At 45.9% G+C, this 24,160-nt stretch overlaps 1 protein-coding gene across 1 annotated transcript in view; it reads right to left on the bottom strand.

Annotated features, from left to right (window-relative positions):
* Window positions 1-290: 290 nt before the first annotated feature.
* The window catches only part of ITIH5 (inter-alpha-trypsin inhibitor heavy chain 5), an 81,268-nt gene continuing 57,398 nt past the window's right edge, over window positions 291-24,160 (bottom strand). Inside the window, exons 8-14 of the mRNA XM_007167432.2 lie at window positions 20,081-20,249; window positions 16,595-16,904; window positions 15,000-15,556; window positions 12,344-12,397; window positions 10,260-10,376; window positions 9,158-9,535; window positions 291-7,549 (exon numbers count right to left, since the gene is read on the bottom strand). Of these exons, the coding sequence (XP_007167494.2) occupies window positions 7,260-7,549; window positions 9,158-9,535; window positions 10,260-10,376; window positions 12,344-12,397; window positions 15,000-15,556; window positions 16,595-16,904; window positions 20,081-20,249 (1,875 nt within the window). The 3' untranslated portion in view covers window positions 291-7,259. The remainder of the gene's footprint in view (window positions 7,550-9,157; window positions 9,536-10,259; window positions 10,377-12,343; window positions 12,398-14,999; window positions 15,557-16,594; window positions 16,905-20,080; window positions 20,250-24,160) is intronic.

Here is a 24,160-nt window from a genome sequence, read left to right as displayed (position 1 = left end):
TAGTTTCTAGAATACTCCTGGACTCTAGCCTTCTTCAAAAGCAAATACACTTCACGTTGGAGCTGAGCCTTCAGACATACTGTTTCTGCATTCCCCTGGAAAGGTCTGTTTCTTTTGTAACATTCTGTAACACTTAGAGAGCTTATGTTACCTTCGTGGAGGAAAGAGCCTAGTGATTGAACAGACTTCCAGTAGGAAACGTCCCAGATGGAATAACAGTGCAGGTCTCCCATACAGACATTCATTCACGCTCAAGTATCTGCAGTATTGTATTTTCTACATCGCCTCTATACATTTCAAATAAAATTTATTCGTTTCAAAAAAGCACACTAAAATGTATTTACAATGCATTTCATACTTGTAGTACAATGAAGTGATTTAACTGACACATCAATAAACTTAGGACCTGTGATTTTCTTCTTATATAACCAGAAATTCCCAGTGAGCAGTCAGGACATCAGCCATTCTCTTACACAAACACAGCTGTTGTTTTGAGAAAATAATATGATTAACAGAGAATTTTCAGGAAGAACTCTGTGTCAATAAAAATTAATTTTGAGTTGGCCTCGGAAATGTACCCAACACACACACACACACACACACACACACACACACACAATTTCCACCTTTATATGCAACAATAACAATTTTAAAAGATTGTGCTAGAACTTCTTCCTTTCCTCCCAGATCCCAAATCCCCCTGGTATAAATACAGAGACTTTGAAGATGGAAAGTTTGCTTTTATTCCTGAGTTTGAGGTGATGCCAGAATAACGGAAGGGAAGTGTCCTCAAGTCCACGCAGAGCCAGATGCTGAGACCGTGAAGTGGGTGAGATTGCAAGGTGGAAGGAGTGGAGAGTATAAAGGACCAGTATGGGGGCTTCCCTGGCAGTCCCATGGTTAGGTCCGTGCTTCCACTGCAGGGGGCATGGGTTCTAACCCTGGTTCGGGAACTAAGATCCTGCAAGCCACATGGCGTGGCCAAAAAAAAAAAATTTTTTTAAAAGGACCAGTATGACCTTGGGGGATGTCCACAGGTTAGTAGGAGGAAAGACATGCAGGAAAGGAGACTAGGAAAAAAAAATTCTAATCTCATAAGAGATGCAAAGGGATCCAACATTTCAAAAAAGAGGAAGAGGGCTTCCCTGGTGGTGCAGTGGTTGAGAATCCGCCTGCCAATGCAGGGGACACGGGTTCGAGCCCTGGCCTGGGAAGATTCCACATGCCGCGGAGCAACTGGGCCTGTGAGCCACAACTACTGAGCCTGCGCATCTGGAGCCTGTGCTCCGCAACAAGAGAGGCCGCGATAGTGAGAGGCCCGTGCACCGCGATGAAGAGTGGCGCCCGCTCGCCGCAACTAGAGAAAGCCCTCGCACAGAAACGAAGACCCAACACAGCCATAAATAAATAAATAAATTCATAAAAAAAAAAAAAGAGGAAGACGCCAAAATTGTCATGTAGTAGGGGCTGGAGACACCCATCGCTGGAACTGGATGTCAGAAATGGTAATGTGACGTCTGAGACACAGTTTGATGAACGTGGTAAAGACAGAAGATGAATTTGATGACTTAAGCAACTGACTAGGAGGTAAAAAAAGTTAGGGTTCAAACACCGACCACTAGCACAAGCCTGACACTGAAATAAAAGAGAAGATGGAAGCCCCCAGGGGCCTGGCCAGGGATAAGCACTTCAGCCTGAAGGAGACTTCTGGAAGGGTGTCCGAGTCTATGGACATACCACCCTGAACACGCCCGATCTCGTCTGGAAGGGTATCCAAAACCAAGAGGTAAGAACCTCTGGGGAGTAAGAGTCTGGAGATTCTAGAAAGAAGAGGAGTCATTGAGGCAACTGCCCAGATGGAGTGAGAAGGATAGAGCCTGGAAGAAGGTGGACCGTTATACCTCGAAGGCAGCAGGACGAAGATGCTATGAGACACAGTAAGCGAGGGAGCTCCTTCTGCAGTTTTCTCAGCACGAGAGGAGGCAAATTGCTGGGGAAAGCTGCGGAGTGAGGGGGTCTAGAAAGCTGAAGCAGAAGGCGGGAGCCACGGAGGCCAATGCACTTCAAGGAAAACAGATTTAAGTTTTGCTAAATGCCAGCAGGAGCCCTGCTGGTTGAATGGACCCATTGTGGCACTCTGTGACTTTCCCAATGCATTCTCCGTACGTGGGGACAAGAGTGAAGGATGCGGGGCTGGAGACAGACCCAGGCAAGGGTCCAGGGAGACAGGAACCTGCAGATTCACTGAGTGTCATCCACTGTGGGTTCTCAGTAACCCCCGAATCTACAGGGCACAGATCAAAACTGATTGAAACTGAATGGAGTAAGACGATGGCTTCAATTCCTAAGCTGTTCCAAGCTGCTTAAACTTACAGAAGAAATATTTCACGTGGGTCCCTCTGTATATGCACTTCTTCCTTGCAGCTGAATACTCTCCATCTTTGGAATGTTTTCCCCACCTCCTTCCTCCCTTCAGCTGGGCCTCTGCAGAGTTCTCTTGCAGGATTTCTCACACTCTGTTCCAATCTTTGCATATCTCCTGCTCTAAACTGTGGACTCCATGGAGGCAGGAACTTTGTTTTCCTCTGAATCCCCGAGCCTTGAACACTGGATCTCAGAATAGACTGGAGTCATTGACTGAATCACTTTGCATTTATTACTTAGGACGTTCAGGACGTATCTTCATGTGCAGGCAGAAGATAAAGATCATGGGATCTGAGCACATTACCTTGTCCAGTCCCTTTATTAGAGACGAAGAAGCCAAAGCCTGAAGAGGTGGACTTCATGCCCTTGAGATGAGGAGTTGGCTAGTTTTCTCTTTAACACAACCTCCCAGTGATGTCTCTCTCACTCCTGCTCCAGGTCTGCTTTGGTTCTAATTCAGGATCTAACATCTAAGCAAGATCTGGCCTGACCACGGGAACTGGAGAGAGAGATGCCAGAATCACAATCGAGAGAAAGGCCCTGTGCCAACGGAAGAAGTACCGAGCAAGGTGATGGTCAGTGTGGGCAAACAAGTGACCCAAGAAGAAGGTGAGAGAAGCTTTGGGATGCCCGAGTCCCCAGAAAATAAGGGACTGAGGTTTAAGACACTTCTCTACAAATTTGACAGTTTTATAAAAGGTCAGAAATGGATGCTGTACATTGGCTGTTCCACACAGTAATGTGTTGGGGTTTTGTTTTTTTTTTAGCTTTATTGCTGGCTCTGTCACTTTATTTTTTTTTCAATTAATTTTTATTGGAGTATAGGTGCTTTACAATGTGTTAGTTTCTACTGTACAACAAAGTGAATCAGCTATACGTATACATGTATCCCCCCCATTTTTTTTGGATTTCCTTCCCATTTAGGTCACCACAGAGCACTGAGTAGAGTTCCCTGAGCCATACAGCAGGTTCCCAGTAATGTGTTGTTTTAACATGATGCTTCCAATATTACTCACTTGCTCCATTTACATATAGTTCTATGGAATTCAGAAATTCCTACAAACAAGCAGTGCAGTTAGAATCAACAAGTTTTATTCTCTCTAGCCATTTTCCCTCAAAACAAATATACCAGTGTATTGTTTGTTTTTAGATGTCATTCTCTTACAAATTTTTGTTGAAGGAAAATGTCTGTTGAAGGTGAACTATCTTGTGCCCTACTTATTATTTTAAACTGACTAAGATAAATATTTAAAGTCACAGTTCTAAGTATTTGCTTAGCTGTGTTATTTTATTTGCTGTTTATTTTAGTTGGAACATGTGTGAATGGTTCCAAGAGTCCAGATTTAATAACAACATTGTTTGTATACATTCTGAGTAGCTTGAAGAAAAGAAAAGGAATTTGTATCTTGAATGATTCAGCATCTTAGTCAGCTCAGGCTGCTATATCAAGAATACCACAGACTGTGTGGCTTACACAACAAACATTGATTTCTCACAGTTCTGGAGGCTGGGAAATCCAAGATCAAGGTGCCAGTTGACTTAGTGTCTAATGAGAGCCCACTTCCTGATTTTAGAAGGCATTCTTCTCATGTTCACAGGGTGGAGAATAGAAAAATCATCTCTCTCAGGTCTCTTATAAGGGCACTAATCCCATCACAAGGACTCCACCCTCATGACCGAATTACCTCCCAAAGGCCCCACCTCCTAATGCCATCACCTTGGGAGTTCAATTTGGGCTTTCAGCATATGAATTCGGGGAGACACAAACATTCTGTCCATAGCACTCAGCTCAGCCAACACATACATTTAAAGAAAGGAATCCTGTCCCTAATTCACCTGTGAGGACACATGATTCAATTAAAGACCTAATGTTATGTCACACAGAAACAGAGGTGCTCTCTCCCATTCCCAGAGCCCTGCATCACACTGCCCGGCTGTGAGGGAGGGTCAGGGTGGGTTATTCTCCCAACACCCGCTCCCTCCATCCTGAACTAGTAAACCACTGAAAAGGCAAATGGAAGAAGATAAAGCTCCTAGCATGAGTGGGTAGAGAACGTTCAGCCCATTTTATTTGGGGATGTGAAACTTTACATTAGGAGACGCATAAAGACCACCCATTGAGATGCCTCTCTTTTTCGGATGAGGGAGTGGATTAGGGTCCCGGGGGTGGAGACTTGCTGAAGAGCCCAGCCAGTCAACTTGTTAGGACCCATTAACATTAGCGATGATGTAACTTGAGGTTTATCCCCTCTAATTGCAACGTACTTCTCAACCTCATTCGACTGCTCATTTCGTATCCCCGACCCCACCTTATTTATAAATGCTCAAGGAAAATAAACGACTACCCATATGGTGACATCGTTTCAAAGCTAACCAATGAGCTCTGGAGGCTCAGCCTGGCCCTGCTCTAAGTCTTTTATATGATGTGGGGGAAGTCACCCAACTGCACTCTGACTCCGTTTTCCCACCTGAGAAGAGAATCCCTCCTTGCCGCTGCATTTACTTGAAAAGACCTTGCTATTCACAACACGCGAGGCCAATCGAAAATATGACATTTATCAATCAACTTAAAAAAAAAACTGAAGTATGACCTTGGGGTGGAGTTTGGAGCCCACAGATCTCACAGCCTTTGGGTAAAACAGAAAATGCCCTGATACATACCTTTCGCAAAAAAAAAAAAAAAAAAAAAAAAAAAAAAGATATACAATTGAAAAGGAGGAGAAAGAAAAGTGGGATGAGTCTAAAGTAGAAACACTAAAATAAAAGCTCATCCCTAATACTTTTAAAAATGTGCATTTTTTTTTTTTTTTCTGAATAGGAGGGTAAGGGACGGTCACCCCGTTGGAATATCTGGTCCTGCAGTAACAGCCTCCTGTCTGCAGCTTTGAGGCCACACCTGGAACACAGATCCCGGCTCCAGGCGCTAACACAGCGGGCTGGCGTCGTGGCTGCAGGGATTTCTGCCCAGCTGGGCCCGAGGTCTATGTAACAGGAAAGTCCCCGCAGAGCCTGCGCAGGTCCCGGCCAGCCCAGCTCCGGCTCCTCCTTTCCCTCTGAAATAGGGAAGCAGCTGTCAGCAGCCTGGGCCTGTGCATTCACACTGCTGGCATGAAAACAGGCAGCTGAGTTGAGTCAAAAATAACACAGCTGCTGGCCCTGGTCGGGTGGGTTCCCAAGGTGGAGAGAGACGGAGACTCCGAGACACAACCGGTCGCACACCCCCACCCCCGCCCTCGATGGCCCTGGCACTAACTTAAACTCCTGCAGCCACCTGGTGTACAAAAACATGTGGATGTCATTTTGCTGCTCGAATGTTTCCCATTCGAAAATGGGAAGGCAAGGGCAAAGGCGATAAACAATTTTCTTAGCTCTGATTTCTCTCCTAGTGCTAAGTCTGCTTCCACATGGCATGAAAGTTCTAGAGTCACTCCCTACTGGAAGAAACGTTCCATGAAGCCAGCACAAAAGCTTTTATTTAATTCGGTCTCACGTCAAAATATTCCATTTCTCTGACCCAAACCTTCCTTTCCCTGCTGTTTGGCTCCAGTGCCCCCCGTGTCCATCTGCGTCCCGACCGCAGTGAGGATCAGCCTTACTGAACCTCCGCAGTCCAGCAAAGAGCCAGGGAGGAGGGGGAGAGAGGAGGTCTCAAGACCACCATCAACCTCCCTTCCCCTTGATAATGTGACGGGCTTCACAGGTTCCACAATGAGGAGGGTGACAGTCATTGACTTTTGATACCACCCTGGCCCCTGATTTTAACCCCTCCCTGATGGAATCAGATTTGCCCAAAGCCTCTTGCTCACGCTGATTTCCTGGCCTAGCATGTCTGGGATGAGGGAGGGCTCCTTAGATCTGTAAGCACGTCCGCACTTCCTGCTGAGAACACGCAGTTTGGTTCCTGTAGGTCGGCTCTGTGCTGCCAACGCCTCCCCATCCCAGTTCTGCAAGAGCCTAACTTATCACCTCCTGGGGGACCAAGAGCAAATCAGGTCGGAATCAGGACCAAGGCTGAAGAGCCAAGTGAAAGATTCATCACGCAGCTGGCCGACGCTCCAGCACTGAGACAGGCCAGTGAAATACACCCACGTGGGCTGCCCTGTTTATTAGAAGCGCTTAGCTTTCTGGAATAAATAGGAGAATCTCCAACAGCAAAGTTAAGTGATTTACAAAGCCCGTTAGAAAAATACCGGTATCTGGGATGCGGAGTCTCTATTTTGAGTCAATTTTTAAAAAACGAAAACAAATTTTCAAGGGCAAGACATCACAGTAGAAGAAAATCCTCTCCTAAGAAAAGACCGAATGGTTTACAGTGATCAAATCTATGGGCTATTTGCATGACTCGTGGCCTGGGCCCAAGGAGAGGTTCCCCTGAGGCAGAGGTTGGCCGCACATCTGGAGAACGCAGCGGACGAGGAGGAGAGATGCCTATGCATTAGTATAAGGCAAAAAGCAGAGTGCCCAAACCTGGCCATTTCCACAGAGAAAACAGACTTGATGGCCACCTTCCTTCATCAGAGTCACCTTGTGGTAGGCTGGGAGATGGACAAGCCAGCTGGTATAAGATAGAGACTTGCTTTTAACTGCGACTGGTCCCTTTGGTGCCACCACCTTTCTCTACTGGAGATGGGGGAGGGGGAGGGGGAGGGGAGGAGCAGGAAATCCCACTCTTGCTTCAACATCCTGACCCCACCCTTTGCTCAAGCAGAGGGTAGACCTCCCCGCCACCAGGGGTGAGCCATGGGCGGCAGCTACCTGCCAAGCGACAAGAACCACACCACGGGGTCCCCGAAGACGTTTCCCTGCCACACATTCTTGCCTTACGGCTGCTGGCGTCAGAGTCCCCGGGATGTGCCCGGGCCAAAGGTGGTCTCGGAGTCAAAAGGATGGGCCGCCAGGTAGTCTTTATACCCCCCGTCAATCAGGTTGGCGGCGTTGTTCCGGGCAAACCAGCAGTCCACCTGCTCTTCCCCGTTGTAGATTTTCCTCTGCTTCCACACCACTGGGACCTGGTGTCCTTTTACCTCAAGGACGGCCTCAGACCTCTCGCCTGCCTCGGGTACGGAGGGATGGGCAGGGTTCTTGCTGAGCCCGGTGAGTCTGGCCTCCTGGTTCAGGAATTGACCTGAGAGGACAAAAGAGACATCAGGTCTATGTCAAGTGCGAGCAACGTGGTTGAACAAAATCTAACTTCAATTCGGGCACCGATGACCAGCAAATGCACGGGTGTGACCCAGAGGAAGGAGATACGTGACATCAGAGCAGTGACTGTGGTCCTCGGCTGGAGTCTCCCAGAGGTGCTCCACCTTTTCCAGTGTCCGGGGAGGGTGTGGGGAGGAGAGACCTGAGTGTATTGGTAGTGGCCCCCACTTCTGGAAGCTACCACGGGAAGGATGCCCAACCCACAAGCAGAGACGCCCAGTCTCCTCCTGAGGTGGGAAGATGAGATGGGGGCAAATAACGAGGGAAGAAGGGTCCGGTCTTCCCCTCTCTCCTCCCTCTGGAGGACCCCTTCCATACGTGCACTTAGTGGGTGTGCACTGGGCGGAGGGTGTGGAAAGCAGGGTCAGAATCCTCCAGGTCGAGTGAGGGCATCGCCAAGGCCGAAGGGACAGCAGTCTGCGTTTGGGAGAGGAGCTTCCCAGGCAAGCTGCACAGAGACGCGTCCAGCTCGAGTGCCAGGAAATCCTGCTTTCTAAACCGAGCCCTGGCAGTGGCTCCCTCTTTACTTGTGGGAAAAACGCCCACATGAAATCGCACGTGGAGGGAAGCCAGGCAGAGTGGGCTGCCCGAGGCTCCCAGCCACGGGGGTGCCGCCCGGGGAGGGGCCGTGCATCTCCCGCCTGGTGCTGGGCCATGGGATGTGTTTGCATCCTCTCCCTGAGGGTAAAGAACCAGACCTGGGGAGAAGGACTCCTCATTTCTTTGCTCCCTTTCCCCAAAGGCCTGTGCGAATTAGTTTATAAAGCCCATTCCTATTCTAGAAAAGTGTCAGGAAGCAAGAAGTATACTTTTCACACTAATTTGAAAAGATATGTGCACCCCAATGTTCACAGCAGCATTGTTTACACTTGCCAAGATACAGAAGCAACCTAAGTGTCCATCAACTGACCAGTGGATAAAGAAGATGTGGTACACAATGGAATATTACTCAGCCATGAAAAAGAATGAAATTTTGCCATTTGCAGCAACACGGATGGACTTGGAGGGCATTATGCTAAGGGAAATAAGACAAATTATTATGTCAGAGAAATTAGAAGTCAGAGAAAGACAAATACTGTATGATATCACTTATATGTGGAATCTAAAAAATACAACAAACTAGTGACTATAACAAAAAAAAAAGCAGAATCACAGACATAGAGAACAAACTAGTGGTTACCGGGGGGAAGGAGGAAGCGACAAGAGAGGGTTGGGGGGGTGGGAGGCACAAACTATTGGTGTCAGACAGGCTCAAGGATGTGTTGTACAACACGGGGAATATGGACAATATTTTGTAGTAACTGTATATGGAGTGTAACCTTTAAAAATTGTATTAAAAAAAAGCAAAAAGAAAAATTGGCCATGTGCCATAAAAAAGAAGAAAAAAGAAAAAGAAATAGACTTTTCATGAGCTACATAAAGACCACATTCCTGTGGAAACTCTCAACCAAGTAAAGATACGGGCAGCATCCGCTTCGTTTTGGGAAACTGAATTCTGTGCTGTGAGCCGGCGTGGAGAGCAGCCACCTACCTAACAGGCCATGGCAGTTGTCAGAAAGGCCTTGGCCGTTGGCGACGTAGAAGCCCAGGTGGTTTCGCTGGTAGGCGGCTGGCTTTTTGTAGAGATGGAGGAGGATGACGAAGGCCACGTTGCCCTGGATGGCGACGGTGACCTTGGCATTGGCGGACACCGACACCTCCAGCCCCTGGCTCCCCACGGCCGCGCTCTGGTTGCAGGGGAGGACCAGCCTGTTCCCACCATCCAGGATGACTCTGGTGGGCGTGATCTCCAGGTAGGACCTCTCGGGCTTGTTGACGAGGATGGTGATGGTGCGGAAGTAAGTGCGCTGTTTCTTGTGGCCGTTTGGGGGAGCGGGGGCCCCGATCAACTCTCCGTTCACCGTCACGCCTTGAAGGCGGGGGCGGGGAAGAGAGCAGTGGTTAGAAAAACTACCCCCACTTTCACGAGAGGGCTTCTCATCAGAATTTCCCTCCTCTCTTGTACCTCTAGAACAAAGAACCTCTGCTCACACGTAGGGACCACTCAGTGCCCACTGAACGAAGGAAGGAAGGAACGAATGCACGAAGGTATGAGTGATTTTTGACCAATGTCCTGGGTAGGAGAAGCTGATGTAGGTTTGGGTGAAAATATCATAAAAAGGGGGTTGACATATACACACTACTATATATAAAATAGATCACTAATAAGAACCTGCTGTATAGCACAGGGAACTCTACTCAATACTCTGTAATGACCTATATGGGAAAAGAGTCTAAAAAAACAGTGGATATATGTATATGCATAACTGATTCACTTTGCTGTACACCTGAAACCAACACAACATTGTAAATCAACTATACGCCAATAAAAATTTAAAAGTGAAAAAAAAAAAGTAAATAAAAATTTTTTAAAAGGGGGTTTGACATGTTTGTCTGCTTTCATTTCAATGTCTGGTTATAGCTCCCAAAACCCTTGTGTGGCCCTGACACAGTATTTTCTTACCCATCAGTTTCCACTACTCCTGATTTGGAGACCCTGGGACACCACTGAGCAGTGGGGTAGAATGCGAAGATTAGGATTTTTTTTTTCACTCCCAAAACTCAAGTCCTTTCACTTTCTAGGTAGAACTCACCAGAGTCCGCATGATCGGAGACCAGCCTCAGGATGTGCCCGGGCTGTCCATCGATGTTGAAACAGACCGTGAGGTTGCTCAAAGGGAAATCGACAACAAAATGGGGGTCTCCATCCGCTGCCAGAACAGGATGAGAACGGGAGAGAAAAAGAAAGAAAAGACATTTATTGGGCACCTTCTCTGTGTAAGCACTCTTTTTCTATTTTCTCATGAGTTATTGACTTAACCCTGTCAACAATGGATCCTCAGTGTCTACACGAGGAAGGTGACGTGATGCACCAGTTACACAGTCAGTTCGTGGAAAGTAAATATTTGAATGCAGGTCCCCTAAATACAAATATGATGCTCCTGTCACCACACTGCAGTCAAACATAGACAACTGAACTTTAGAGGGAAGCGGGGCATCACCCTACACTCCCCATGACTACTGAGCCCACATTCTTCAATTCCCTGTGTGGCTTCCGCTAATCACTTTCTTCCCCTTTGCCCTCCCCAGTGAAGAGATGTGGATGAGAACTTCCTGTCCTGTGACCAGAGTGCCTTGGCCCTTGAGTCATTCACAGCACCAGATGGACACAGCCCTTGCATGAGGAGTAATGACCAAGCCCAGTTTAGGGCTGGTGACAAGTAAAGGACACAGAGTCAATAGGAGGTCAGGTGGTGCGTCCAGCGATGACCATGGCAATCCCTCCTCTGGGTCCTACTGCTCTCAAATTTGTGTCCGCAGACAAGACCACAAAGTTTGGCTGGCCCTTTTTCCTTACCCATCCTCCTCATTTTCGCCTCTGCTAAAGATGAACAGTCTTGCCTCTTACTGTACAGACAAAATATTTCCCAAGAGTCTACGTCAATTCTCTTTTCTCGTGAGACTGGAGGGTTAGTTTCTCTCTAATTTATACACCAAACACAATGTGTTCCTGAATTCCTCTCTACTTTACGGGTACATGTATGTATACGCATTTGTATATGGTGAGGGGTATGGGCCAGGAGTTCAGTGTTTTCAAGCTACAAGCCAATTAATGTTCTTGGTGGAACTGCTGAAAAACCCTCTCTGCCCCCAGCGTGACTCAGAAGGGCCTTTGGAAGAATCTGGTTCATCTCACTGTAAAGTGCCTCAAGCACCCAGTGAATGGCAACTTAATAAAGAAATACAAGGTACTGGTCTTTTGTAGATGAAAAAATAACGCCCATTAAAGATAAAAGTCCATATTTTTGGCACTCTGTGGGTACAAATATAACTACGTGACAGTTCTCTGAGAGTTTCTTGTGTTCACACCATATTATTTCTACTCAAATCTTCCAAATCTCTTTATAAGGAAAGATGCTGCCTGCTCCAAAAAAAGAGAGGAGAGGTCTGGAAGTCATTACTCCATGCTGCATCCAAGAGGAAAGTTTTCCTGGATTCCATAAAGCATGTGTGTTCAAAGGAACGACACGCTACCCACTGGAGACCATGTGTTTCCTCTCCCCAGAGCTAATCTCCAGGTTGTCCTGGGCTATGTGAACCTGCACGCCCAGCACATCGGCAGCAAGGCAATAAGAAAGACTTACAAAGGCAGATGTGTACATCTGAAGAATAAAACCCAGCCCTTGTGTCCTTATTCCATCCAGATTTTTATTATAATCCCAGGAATATGGCCAAGGGAAATTTTAGGGCATTGTTATCTGTTCTTCCCTTCTAAAGCCAAGGATTATGAAAATAATAAAATAATAATGTTTAAAAACCTTGCATTGTCACAGATATTTGTAACACCAGAAGCTAGAAGCAAGCATACTTCAGATCTCTAAAAACAAACGTCTTTCCAGCTCAATCGTGCTGAATGTGTAGCTCTGTCCATCCACCCTTCTATCAGGGCTCCTGCCAGGCTCCTCAGGACTGTGTTACCCACGGGGTTTATGCGATGGTTTAATGACGATCCTGGTTTTGAGAACTGCCCCACGCTGCCGGTTTGCACTAAATAAATATGGGTCCTCACATCTCGTCCTATGAGCTCATGTTCTAACTGGCTTCGGGAAATTCCTGGTCATCCGCTTCCTAAACATTTCAACTCTCAAATCACACACCAGCACATTCTTTCCTTTACCTGAGGTTTTGGAGACTTTAATCCTTGGGTTGTATGGTTCCTTGAGAGCAGGTCCTAGAGAGGAGAAGGAAGAGATCCACCACCGTTATTCATTAAAGAGGAGGAAGTGAGAGGTACAGAGGGCCGAGAGGAGTCAAATACAGCTTTCAGATACGTTTGTGACAATTTAAACACATCTCTTTTAAAGGAGGCTCTTGGCCTTGCAACACAAAGTGAAGGTGTAAATGAGGAGGCGTAACTATTTTATTCCTCTATAAATTAGATAATATTCTTCTTGTCTGTGATTTCTGTGTATATAATAGGAGAAAATATTCTATCATTCTTAAGGTATAGTTATGGGGGGAGGGGGGAAAGCAAAGTTGTTTAATGGGGACAGAGTTTCAGGTTTGCAAGATGAAAAAGTTCTGGAGATCTGTTTCACAATGATGGGAAGATACTTGACACTACTGAACTACACACTTAAAAATGGTTACGATATAGAGAACAGACTGGTGGTTGCCAAGGGGGAGGGGGTTGGGGGAGGGATGGAGTGGGAGGTTGAGGTTAGCAGATGTAAGCTTGTATATATAGAATGGATAAACAACAAAGCCCTACTGTATAGCACAGAAAACTATATTCAGTATTCTCTGATAAACCATAATGGGAAAGAATATTAAAAAAAAAGAATATAACTGAATCACTTTTCTGTACAGCAGAAATTAATGCAACACTGTAAAGCAAGTATACTTCAGTTAAAAAAAAAGAGTGGAAAAAAGGGTTATGATGGTAAATGTTACGTTATGTGTTTTTTGCAAAATAGCAATTTAAAACAACCAAAAATATACAAGAATGTAAAAGAAAAAGATAATGCGACAATCCAGGTCTATAGCCATGTGCGTAAGTACAATTCACAAAGCAGCAGGCAAAAATAAACAATCAATTAAAGAATAACCTAAAAGTAAATTACTTTCTGTCAATAAAATAAAATTAATATCTTATTTCAAACTGTCTATATTAAGATTATGCTCCTCTTAACTGATTTTTGCCCCCCAGAAAATGAAGATCACAGTATCTCAATGTTTTTTAAGCTCCCCCTTCTCCAACTGGTCCCTGGTCAGCCAGACACAGACAGAATCAGGCCGACCACGAAGGAGGAGCGACATATCAGCCTGAATGGCTGCTTTGAGGAGGCTTAAATTGTCACAGACACTCAAAAAAATCATAAAATTAAAACTGAAAAATCATCTTCAGGGAAATCCTATGTCTAACAAGCCTTTTGAGCAATCAGTCAGTTATTCCCTCATCTGTGTTCTTGGCCCTCTGAGTCTCGTGTCATTTGAGTTTGCTCTCTCCTGAAGCTGTTGAGATTTGAGTTGCTGACACTGAATCAAGATGTTACTCAAAAAGCCATCTTCCCTGGATGTGGCACGGATCTTGTAGCGTGACGTAACAACATCATGCAACTTACTTTTCATCCTTTTCATCAGAACGAATATTGTACCAGTTTTGCCAAGACAAGTTCCACTCTTTCTAAAGAGGCAACATATAATTTTTCACCCCTACATCAGGTCTGAACTTTTCAATAAATTTCTAGTTCTACACTCCTCATGGGAAAGGGTATTTCACATGTGTAGAACACTTATTATATACCAAGGCCTCTACACATTTAATCCTTGCAACAACCTTTCAGGGAAAATATTACTATCTACATTTTACAGGTGAGGGAATGGAAGCTCAGAGAGGTTCAGAAACCTGCCCCAAGCCACACAGCTGGCTAGGAGGAGCCGTGAGCTGAAACTCTGTCTGGATCCTAACCGTGTGCTCTCCCTACCATGCCCAGGTGATTCTCAGGGTTGAGAATATGAGCATCAAATGAGGCCCAGGGTTAACGTCAGTTCCCTCACCTTAGGATGTGTGAACCTGACAGGAAGTTAAGAAAAACGTCACACATAAAAAAGTGCTGTTTTCCATAAACAGATATTACTGAGAATATAACCCTCTGCTTTGGTTGAATTACTTTTCCTGCCCTTTTCCCATTCTTGGTGCTACTAATTTCCCCTGACAAATGGCACTGAGACAGATAATAAAAATTTCTGTTTAAACTCTGGATTCTCTTGAGAATCCAGAACTTAGTTCCTCCTATATAATAATATCTATAATAAAAGTTTATTAATTTTATTTAATTGTAAACAAAATCATTAAAATTTAAAAAATAAAACTTTAATTTAGAAAATTTTAAGTAAAATTAACAAGATATGAGTAAATAAAATATATAATAAAATTTCATTTTATTTTCTCTATAAAATAAAATAATATTTTATTTTCTCAGGAAAATAAAATCAAGCATATGCATAAAATGACATAATTGAAGTACTTAAAATATAGAAAGGCATTTAAAAATGAGTATTTGTTTACTTGTCTGTTCATCCCTGTGCCTCCAATAATGCCTGGTTCACGGGAGGCACTCAATATTGATGATTTATCGATAGACTGATTTTACTTTCTCGAATTTCTCTATAGAGATCCATGGTTTATAACAACACAAACACAAGCTAAGCCACTCTCTGAAGGCTAGGAGCTGCAGGTAGAGAACATTGTTTATAGGAATACGAGAAAGTAAGACAAACGACCTTGGCCTGAGAAGGAGCCAGAAGGGCCATCCCGAGAGTGCCCTTACCTGGCTGCAGGTGGGCGCCCCTCAGGCTCTGCATCACCGTTTCGGGCCCCGTGGCCGCGGGCGTGCCGTAGGCGTCCTCCGGGGTCTCTGTCCGCGGTGCTGACTTGAGCGTCATGGAGGTGAATGGAGTGAGGAAGCGATGGTTCACGGCCAGAGCCTGTACCTCCTGCCTCAGCTGCTCTCTCTCCGGCTCCTCAACACTCTGCAGCCAGGAACTCAGCAGCTCCTTCAGGGTCAGGTAGCTCCAGAGACGCTCCAGGTGGTTGGGGTCCTCCTGGCCACCCCCCTTGGGCCTGGGGATCCCCGGGACGTCGTTCCCCATCCTCCGGGGCTCCAAAGGCACGTCCTTCTTGAGTACGACAAACTTCTTACTGTTGCTGGCCGTGACCTCCACGTGCAAGCGGTCCATCTCCCTGTCCACCAGCTTCCCCGCGATGATGATCTCCGAGCCATTGAAGTAGTTGGGGAACAGGGTCCTGGTGGCATGCTCTACCAAGCCGGGTGGATAATCCACGCGGATGTCCGAGAGGAGCGGGGTCCTGATCTCATCGTAGAACCTGGAGAGGAGGAACAGAGAGGGAGAATCGGGGCCTGCACTAGCTACAGGCAGGTCACGTCCTAGAGGAAATCACAGGCTGTCTGGGCGGGGGGGCGGATCTGATCTTAGAAGCAACCAAGTCCAACATTCCACCCAGCAGAACATCTCAGACAGAAGGCCGTGCAGCCGTAGCTTGAACACCACTGGTGACGGAGAACTCACTATCTCACAAGCTCCCTCGCCGTTTGCCAGACTTAAATTCTGGTTTCCTCTTCACCCCAGAACATAACACAGTCAGCGACCACTTTCAACTGGCCATTGTGCTTCAACATAAAAACACGATCATTGTACTAGCACGCAACGCGGAGCTGACACTACCTATCCCACCTCCCTCTCAGGGTGGAATTAGAGTAAATACAGGCATAAATTGTTTTACTGCACTTCAAAGACCTAGCATTTTTTCGCAAAATGAAGGTTTGTGGCAATCCTGCATTGTCAGATGATAGTTAGCATTTTTTAGCAACAAAGTATTTTTCAATTAAGGTATGTACATGACACTATTGCATGCTTAATAGACTACAGTGTGATGTAAACATAACTTTTATGTGCACTGTTAAAGCAATCCACCTGTGGGACTCGCTTTATTGCAATATTTGCTTTATCACTGTGGTCTGGAACTGACCTGCAGTATCTCTGAGGTGCGTCTTGAGATGAGGAAGTGCTTTGAAGTGTCAGGAAGACAGTTATAACCATAAGAGCTAACGGAACACCTAACCTGTGAAAGCCGTCCTGCCAATACTTCACGTAGGTTTTCTCCTTAAATTCTATCATCTGACCAGAATCCTCATTTTACAGTTGGGGAGACCGAGGCACAGACAGTCTTAAAGCCTCAAGTCACAAGGCAGGACCAGAACGTGAACCCAGATCCACCCAGTTTCAAGACCCATGGCGATGTCTCCCACGAAAGGAGTGATGATCAGACTTGGGGTCCGTCCTCACGTCCGAGCCTCCCGCTGAGCCTGCCCCCCGCCCCGAGGACACAGACAGACCCACGGACCCGATGAGCTGGGCGCGGGCGTCGTGGTCCTCGTGGACGTGCCGTGTGAGCCCACAGTTCTCCAGGGACAGCTTCTCCAGCAGCCTGAAGTCCACGTCGGCCCCGATGCCCACGGTGAAGATGCAGACCCGGCCCCGGGCGGCCTCCCTGGTGTTGTTGAGGATCTTCAGGGTGTGGGTCTCCCCGGCGGTGGGCTTCCCGTCTGTCAGGAAGATGAGCAGGGACACACTGCGGTCCTCGATGTCGTTGTGGGCCACGAAGTCGCTGAGAAGCCTGATGCCCCTCTGCAGGGCCCCGTTAATATCTGTGCCTGCGGGACATAGAACAGGACACCTGAGGAGCCTCGCCACCTCCTTTACCTGGACACACCTTCTCGGGCCCCTCACGGGCACCCGCAGGAGTGACGCGTGGGGAAAGCAGCCACCTGCATCCATGGGGCGACTCCACGTCACTAAGACTGCTAGAAACTTGGCAAATGACTAGGAACGGCAGAGAATTATATAACCTTGTCCTGAAGGTGTCTGATGGTACCTCCGCTTAGGCGTCTCCACCCCTTTAGCGTGAACGGTTTCTACCTCCTTTTCGGAGAACCGCTTTGGAAAGGGAAGGAGGGTGTTGGGTGCAGGAATTCGAGAAAGAAAGCGTCCCAGAGGGAAGGGAACGGCACAGAATGAGGAGGTGGGGATGTGGAGACCATCGCGGCGACCTCACTGGAGGATGCTGATTAAAGCACTCACTCATTTTTTTTTTTATTGCTGTCGTTGTCTTTCCTGCTTCCTGCCCCTTCAGGATCACCCCTGCTTGTTAGGACCCCACCAAGCGAAGGCTTTCAAGTTTACACCTCCTACCCCTGCCGTTTCTAATTCAGACACGCTTGTCATTGCAGCTCTGATTAAAGTCAGGGGACACTGTCTGTGGGAGGTGCTGGACAGGTATTTTGCTTGGGGGATGGAGAGACGGATGGTTGGTGGAAGTCAAAACTGCCAACTAACGTGAGGTTTCTGGATTAGCTAAGAATTTCATTCAACTCTGCTGCTGCTGTTCTACCATCGCCAAGAAAAACTGAGAGTTCTTACTGCAGCCGTGAATACTTACTTCCTTTTTCTGACTCCACTGGGGTTTTTTTTTAATGGCCTTATTGACATACCAAAAATTTCACGCATTTTGGTCGCTAGGGATTTTCTTCTTTTTTTGCCGAGCTGCATGGGTATGCAGGATCTTAGTTCCCGGACCAGAGATCCATCCCATGCCCCCTGCAGAGGAAGTGCGGATTCTTAACCACTGGACCACCAGGGAAGTCCCAAAAATTTCACCCATTGTAAGTACACAATGATTTTTAGTAAATTTATGAAGTTGTGTACCCATCACCACAATCCATCCCCCTGACTGGAGTGATTTTGATCTCCCTGCAAAATGTACTATATTTGAGTGAACCAGATAATTTTCCCCACTGCTTTACATCCTCCAGAACTTCTGGCTAAAATATATATGACTAGGACTGTGCAAACACATTGATAATTCGTTCTAAGATGTACACATGGCCTGAACATAAGGGAAAGTTACCGCTGAAACAGTATTTAACAATTCTTTGGGTTCACTCACTTGCCTTTCTGAATGCCCAGCCCAGTTTCATGCTGCCTCTGGATATGTGGGCATGAACTAAAAGGCAGGTGTTTATTTTCTCTTTAACCTAGAACGTAACAATAATGCCAAATCTCTCACTGCATTTTAAAGCCCAGGAGAGCCCAGGCAAAGGATGCACTTAGCGCTTCTTACCCGAGACACCAAAGCACAGCACGGCTTGGCATTGAACGTCCGTTAAGTTGGGGCATCTCCCACACACTTAACAACAGGGGGGCTTTCTCCCCAGGGAGCTGCCCCAACCATTCCGCCGAGAGCTCCCCCAGGGTCATCAAAGGACCCAAGTGCACCAGCAAGAGGGACCACTTGGGTAAAATGGCCATATCTGACATCTAGAGAAGACTTCCTAGTGCAGCCACTGATCTAAGTACTTTAAATATTTTAACTCATCTCATCCTAATAACAAGTCCATTATTATCCTCGCTTTACAGATGAGGAAACCGAAGTATAGAGAGTTTAAATGACTCATAGCTGGTAGAGCTGGATTCTGGCTTCAGAATCTATGCTCATCTCCTGAAATGACACTTTTCTGAGAGAAGTAGATTAATTTTCTGTTCACCTGCAGAGGTTGGGACAATGAAGTACCAAGAAAAAATAAAGGAAACCAATAAGGTTTCTATGGTTTAGATTCCAAAATGCACAAAACTGTTTTCTAAAGCTTTATCTCCACCTCCCACACACAAAGGATTCTCATAGTAAGCAGTACCGTTAATATAATTTAAATAATTTTAATGCATATTCTTTGAGTATGCACTGTAGTTCGGGAGCTATGACAGGAAACGGGGGCTAAACAAAGATGAAGGAGAGTTTCTTCCCTCAAAGATTTGACCATCTTGTCAACTTCCTGCTGTAGATTATCACTATAATATTACATCTAACCTTTCATTCCTCCTGTCAACCAGTAAAACAGTAACTAGATCATGTTGTTGTCGAGACTGGTAGGAAATCCCATTTATAAATCGAAATTCCATCCAAACAAGATCAAGTTCCAAACGAAGTTCATTTGGGAAACCAGAACTTTGCCTTGGATGGAAAATAACAAATATATGAGCGATGAGAAACTCAGATGGAAGAGGATGGACAGAAATGGGTGTTTTCTATGTTTCCAGGTATCCAAAGCAGAATTATCTGAGACACCCAGGAGATGGTATTTCTACAGGGGCCTTTAAGAAAGGTGTCAAAGGGTCAGGTTCGGGTCCAATAAACACTCCAGTACTGAGCACCTGCCACGCATCCACTGTCCTAGTGATGGATGTAACAGCAGAAGTCAGCTCTGTGTCCAGGGTCGAAGGAACGCACATCCAACACGGTTGGTAACACACTGTTCTGACTCTCTAACCTTAGAGTCCTTTACGGCCTTTTCCCACATCTGTGTACTTACCTCATCACGACCCCCCAGCCAAGTGTGCAAAACCTGAGTCCTCCCCTTTCCACCCAGAGCACCGCCCAGGCCACCTGGGGTCCACGAGGACTAACGGCTCAGGAGGGCAGCTCCACCTGCTGCTTCCCAAGGTGCTCATCTTCAAACACACAAAACACTGAATCAGCCATGTGGCTTTCATTCCCCACCCCAAAAAACAATTTACAAAAAGAGCTGCATTGTTTGGGATCCGTGAGATAAACCAGGAAAGGCTCCAAAACCTATCAGGTATTTCCGCCCCACTAACTTACTTGACCATCTTAGTTTGGGGCCTGGAAGAGGAGAAACAAGCTCCTGGGAAAGCTCTCCCCTGTTATCTCCTTTCCTGTGATCAGCGTCAGCTTTCAAATCCTCGTCTCTGGGCAGAAAGTTAGCTACTCACGTATCCCGTCGAGGCGAATGGGCAAAGCAGGATGCGCGTTTACCTCCAGTCGGTGACATGTGGTGAATGTAGACTTTGCCGTCTCTGATATTGTTGGGAGTAACTGACACCAAATGGTCCTTCCACACTTTGACCCGGTTGGAAAATCCAATGATATTGAAACGGTCCTGGGGTCGGAGGTCATGCAGAATCGTGAAAAGGGCATCTTTGGTCTAGACAAACACAAAAGCAAAACCAGTCACGTCTGAGTGCATGAGTCCATGCGTCCCCTGGCTTGGAAACTGCACACCGGGGACAATCCCAGGGTTAAAATTAAGTGCCTGCTACGTAATGGGGACTCGGATAAATGTCAAGGAACTTTGTCACCTAGCTGGAAAAAAAACCCCAGCATTAATATGTTACAATCTTATATAAGACACGAATGGGTGTTTCATATATGCACCATCACATCTGCGGGAATCCACGGTGCATCAAGCCTCTGTATCTTTCACCACTGCTATTCTCTAGACCTGGAATGTTCTTCCTTACTGCCTCATGCCTCTGTTTCATCTGACAAGCCCCTCGTCATTCAAAACCCAGCTAACATGCTATATTCTCTATTTGCAACATTTTCTAGCTTCTCTAAAGACAGTGCACATCTTCTCTCCTTTAGGCTAGCACTGTCCTCAACATACTCACACAGAAAAGTGCGTATTACCCGTCATGACTACAGTCTGCTTCATGCCTCTTTCCCTTCCTCCAGTGTCAGCTCTCTGAAGGCAGGTGCATCTATTTTCTTATCACCCAGAGCAGAGGAGAACTCCTGACACATAGGAGGCGCTAGAGAGAAGTTCAGAGGATGAACGAATGCATGGACACTTATGAGTTATAGATGAAGGGTACGAATAATAAATACCACTGGAATTTAAAAGAGAACGAAGCACTGCAGGCTGGAGTGATGTGAGAAGGTGTCACAGAGAAGGGGGAATTGAGAATGAGACTCAAAGGAACTGGGTAACTTGAGAGACGAGGGAGGGCATCCCAGAAAGAAGCAAAGGAGGTCAGAGAGACGGCTGGAGGAAAGCAGAGAGGTGACACAGGTGAGTTCTGGAGATGCTGAGCGAATGAAAGGTATGCAGGTAAGTCAGACGTGACTTGTGGAAAGAGGAAAGAAACACTGGAAACTGAAAACAGAAAAGCTCCAGGACTGCAAACGAAGCAACCAACAAGGGATTAATCTCCACAATATACAAACAGCTCATGCAGCTCTATATCAAAAAACAAACAACCCAATCAAAAAATGGGCAGAAGATCTAAATGGACATTTCTCCAAAGAAGACATACAAATGACCAAAAAGCACATGAAAAGATTCTCAACATCACTAATTATTAGAGAAATGCAAATCAAAACTACAATGAGGTATCACCTCACACCAGTCAGAATGGCCATCGTCAAAAATCTACAAACAATAAATGCTGCAGAGGGTGTGGACAAAAGGGAACCCTCTTACACTGTTGGTAGGAATGTAAATTGGTACAAGCACTATGGAAAACAGTACCGAGGTTCCTTAAAAAACTAAAAACAGAGTTACCATGTGATCCTGCAATCCCACTCCCGGACATATATCTGGAGAAAACCATAATTCGAAAAGATACACGCACCCCAATGTTCACTGCAGTGCGGTTTACAAAAACAAAGACATAGAAGCAACCTAAATGTCCATCAACAGAGGAATGGATAAAGAAGGTGTGGTACATATATACAATAGAATATTACTCAGCCATAAAAAAGAATGAAATGATGCCATTTGCAGCAACATGGATGGACCTAGAGACTGTCATACTGAGTGAAGTAAGTCAGACAACTATCATATGATATTGCTTATATGTGGAATCTAAAAAAAGGGTACAAATGAACTTACCTACAAAACAGAAATAGTTACAGATGTAGAAAACAAACTTATGGTTACCAAGGGGGAAAAGGGGGGAAGAGATAAATTAGGAGATTGGGATTAACATATACACACTACTAAATATAAAATAGATAACTAATAAGGACCTACTGTATAGCATAGGGAACTCTACTCAATACTCTGTAATAACCTATATGGGAAAAGAATCTGAAAAAGAATAGATACATGTGTATGTATAATTGATTCACTTTGCTGTACACCTAAAACTAACACGACATTGTAAATCAACTATACACCAATAAAAATGTTTTAAAAAAAAGAAAAAAGAAAAGCTCCAGGAGCCTGGACAAGAGTTTTTAAAACAATCAACTCGATATTGTGAGCAAGCACTGCCTTCTCTAAACAGCATTATTGCTAGACATTGAAAGAGATGCAGCATATGAGGTATGAGGTAGGGTATGCTCATTACATAATTGCCATAGCAACGACCTCTGCCACCTTTCACAGGGGTGAAGAGCACTTCACTGTAAGGGCAGGAGGGCTGGGGTTCACCCTGGATCCATCACTTACTACCTGTGTGGCCCTGACAGATAAAGACAAAGAAATACTATATGATATCACTTACACATGCAATCTAAAAACAGAACAAAACCCAACCTCATAGAAAAAGCGATCAGACTTGTGGTTACCAGAGGTACCAGGTGGGGGCTGAGGGAATTGGATAAAGGTGGTCAAAAGGTCCAGACTTCCAGTTACAAGATAAATAAGTCCTAGGGATGTAATGTACAACGTGACGACTACACTTAACACTGCTGTGTGGTATATTTAAAAGTTGTTATGAGAGAAAATCTTAAGAGTTAGCATCACAAGGAAAAAAAACCATTTTTGATCTATATGAGATGAGGGATGTTCACTAAACCTATTGTGGTAATCATTTCACAATAAGTCAAACCATTATGCTGTACACCTACACATACACAGTGCTGAATCTCAACTGTATCTCAATACAACTGGGGGGAAAAGATTAAACGACAAAAAATTAATGGCCCCATCCTCTGAGATCCTCTCTCAGCACACACATCTATTTTGCACTTATCATACTGCATTATCATTATTTCCTCAAGCCCTTTCCCACCTCAGGACCTCTGCATCTGCTGTTCCCCGTGTCTGGAATGCTCTTCCCTACAGTCTGCATGACCGCTGGCCCCTCCTCATCCTTTAGTTCTGGGCTCACTCGTTTCTCTGTCCTCTCAAGCCCGGCACTCTGTTCTCTGCCTTCACAGCGTCGATAGAGAGCATGTCATTACATATTTGTGCGTTTACTTGACTGTCCAACTCAGCTCCATGCCTCCGAGTGCAGGAGTTTTCTCTGTTCCATCACTCCTGTGTCATACCCAGCTGTGCCTGGCTACACGGCAGTCTTGATACATTTTTCCAGAAAAAAGTGAATGGTGAATAAACTGTCCATCTATCACGCTAGACTCCACAAAACAGCTGTCCCCTTGCTCCTTCTCACCCTCCCAATACAACAGTTGGCGCATTGTGGGCTGTCAGTATGTCAGTAAATATCTGTTGAATGAGTAATTGAGACAGAAAGAAGGAGAGAGAGAGAGAGAGAGAAGGAATTCTATGGCGTGAATACAAAGGAAGTAAGAGAGACACAGCCCCCATCCTTGAGAAGCTAAGACAGGGAACACTGAGAAGGTTGATGTGCAGGAAACAGAGCTGAATGATGGATAGCATTAAAGCAAAAATAAATAGATCAGATCGTGACAATAAACAGATGTGGGTGGAATGCCCTGAGCACTGATGCTGACGGAATTCCCGGAGGCTTGCCTCACCTTGACCCCTCATCCTTCCTTCCACTCAGAGCCAACACAAGCCCAGCATGAGCAAAGACGGGCTCGGCGTCATTCTCAGTCCAAGAGTCTAGACCTCTGGGAAGTCTGAAGGTCCACAACTGGAAGGTGACAGATGGGACCACAGCAAGCGGTGGCCATCCCCGAGATGACACAGTTTGGAGCCCGACACTAAGGCAGGCACTTGGAAATGTTCCCGCTGCTGGGGCTCAGAGCTGGCTGGGCACCCCAGGGTGCAGGCTGGACCTGGGGAAACTCGTTAGAAGGCTGCCGTTTGTTTAGCTGCTGGCATCCTTAGGGATCCTTAAATAGTGTGCTAAAGCCCTCGAGAGGGGCTGGCCTGGCTCCTTTTTTCCCCATCGTGATGGATGC

The sequence above is a fragment of the Balaenoptera acutorostrata genome, chromosome 3 (assembly GCF_949987535.1).
Source record: "Balaenoptera acutorostrata chromosome 3, mBalAcu1.1, whole genome shotgun sequence".
NCBI classification, from domain to species: domain Eukaryota; kingdom Metazoa; phylum Chordata; class Mammalia; order Artiodactyla; family Balaenopteridae; genus Balaenoptera; species Balaenoptera acutorostrata.
This window is presented reverse-complemented; position numbering and strand designations above follow the sequence as displayed.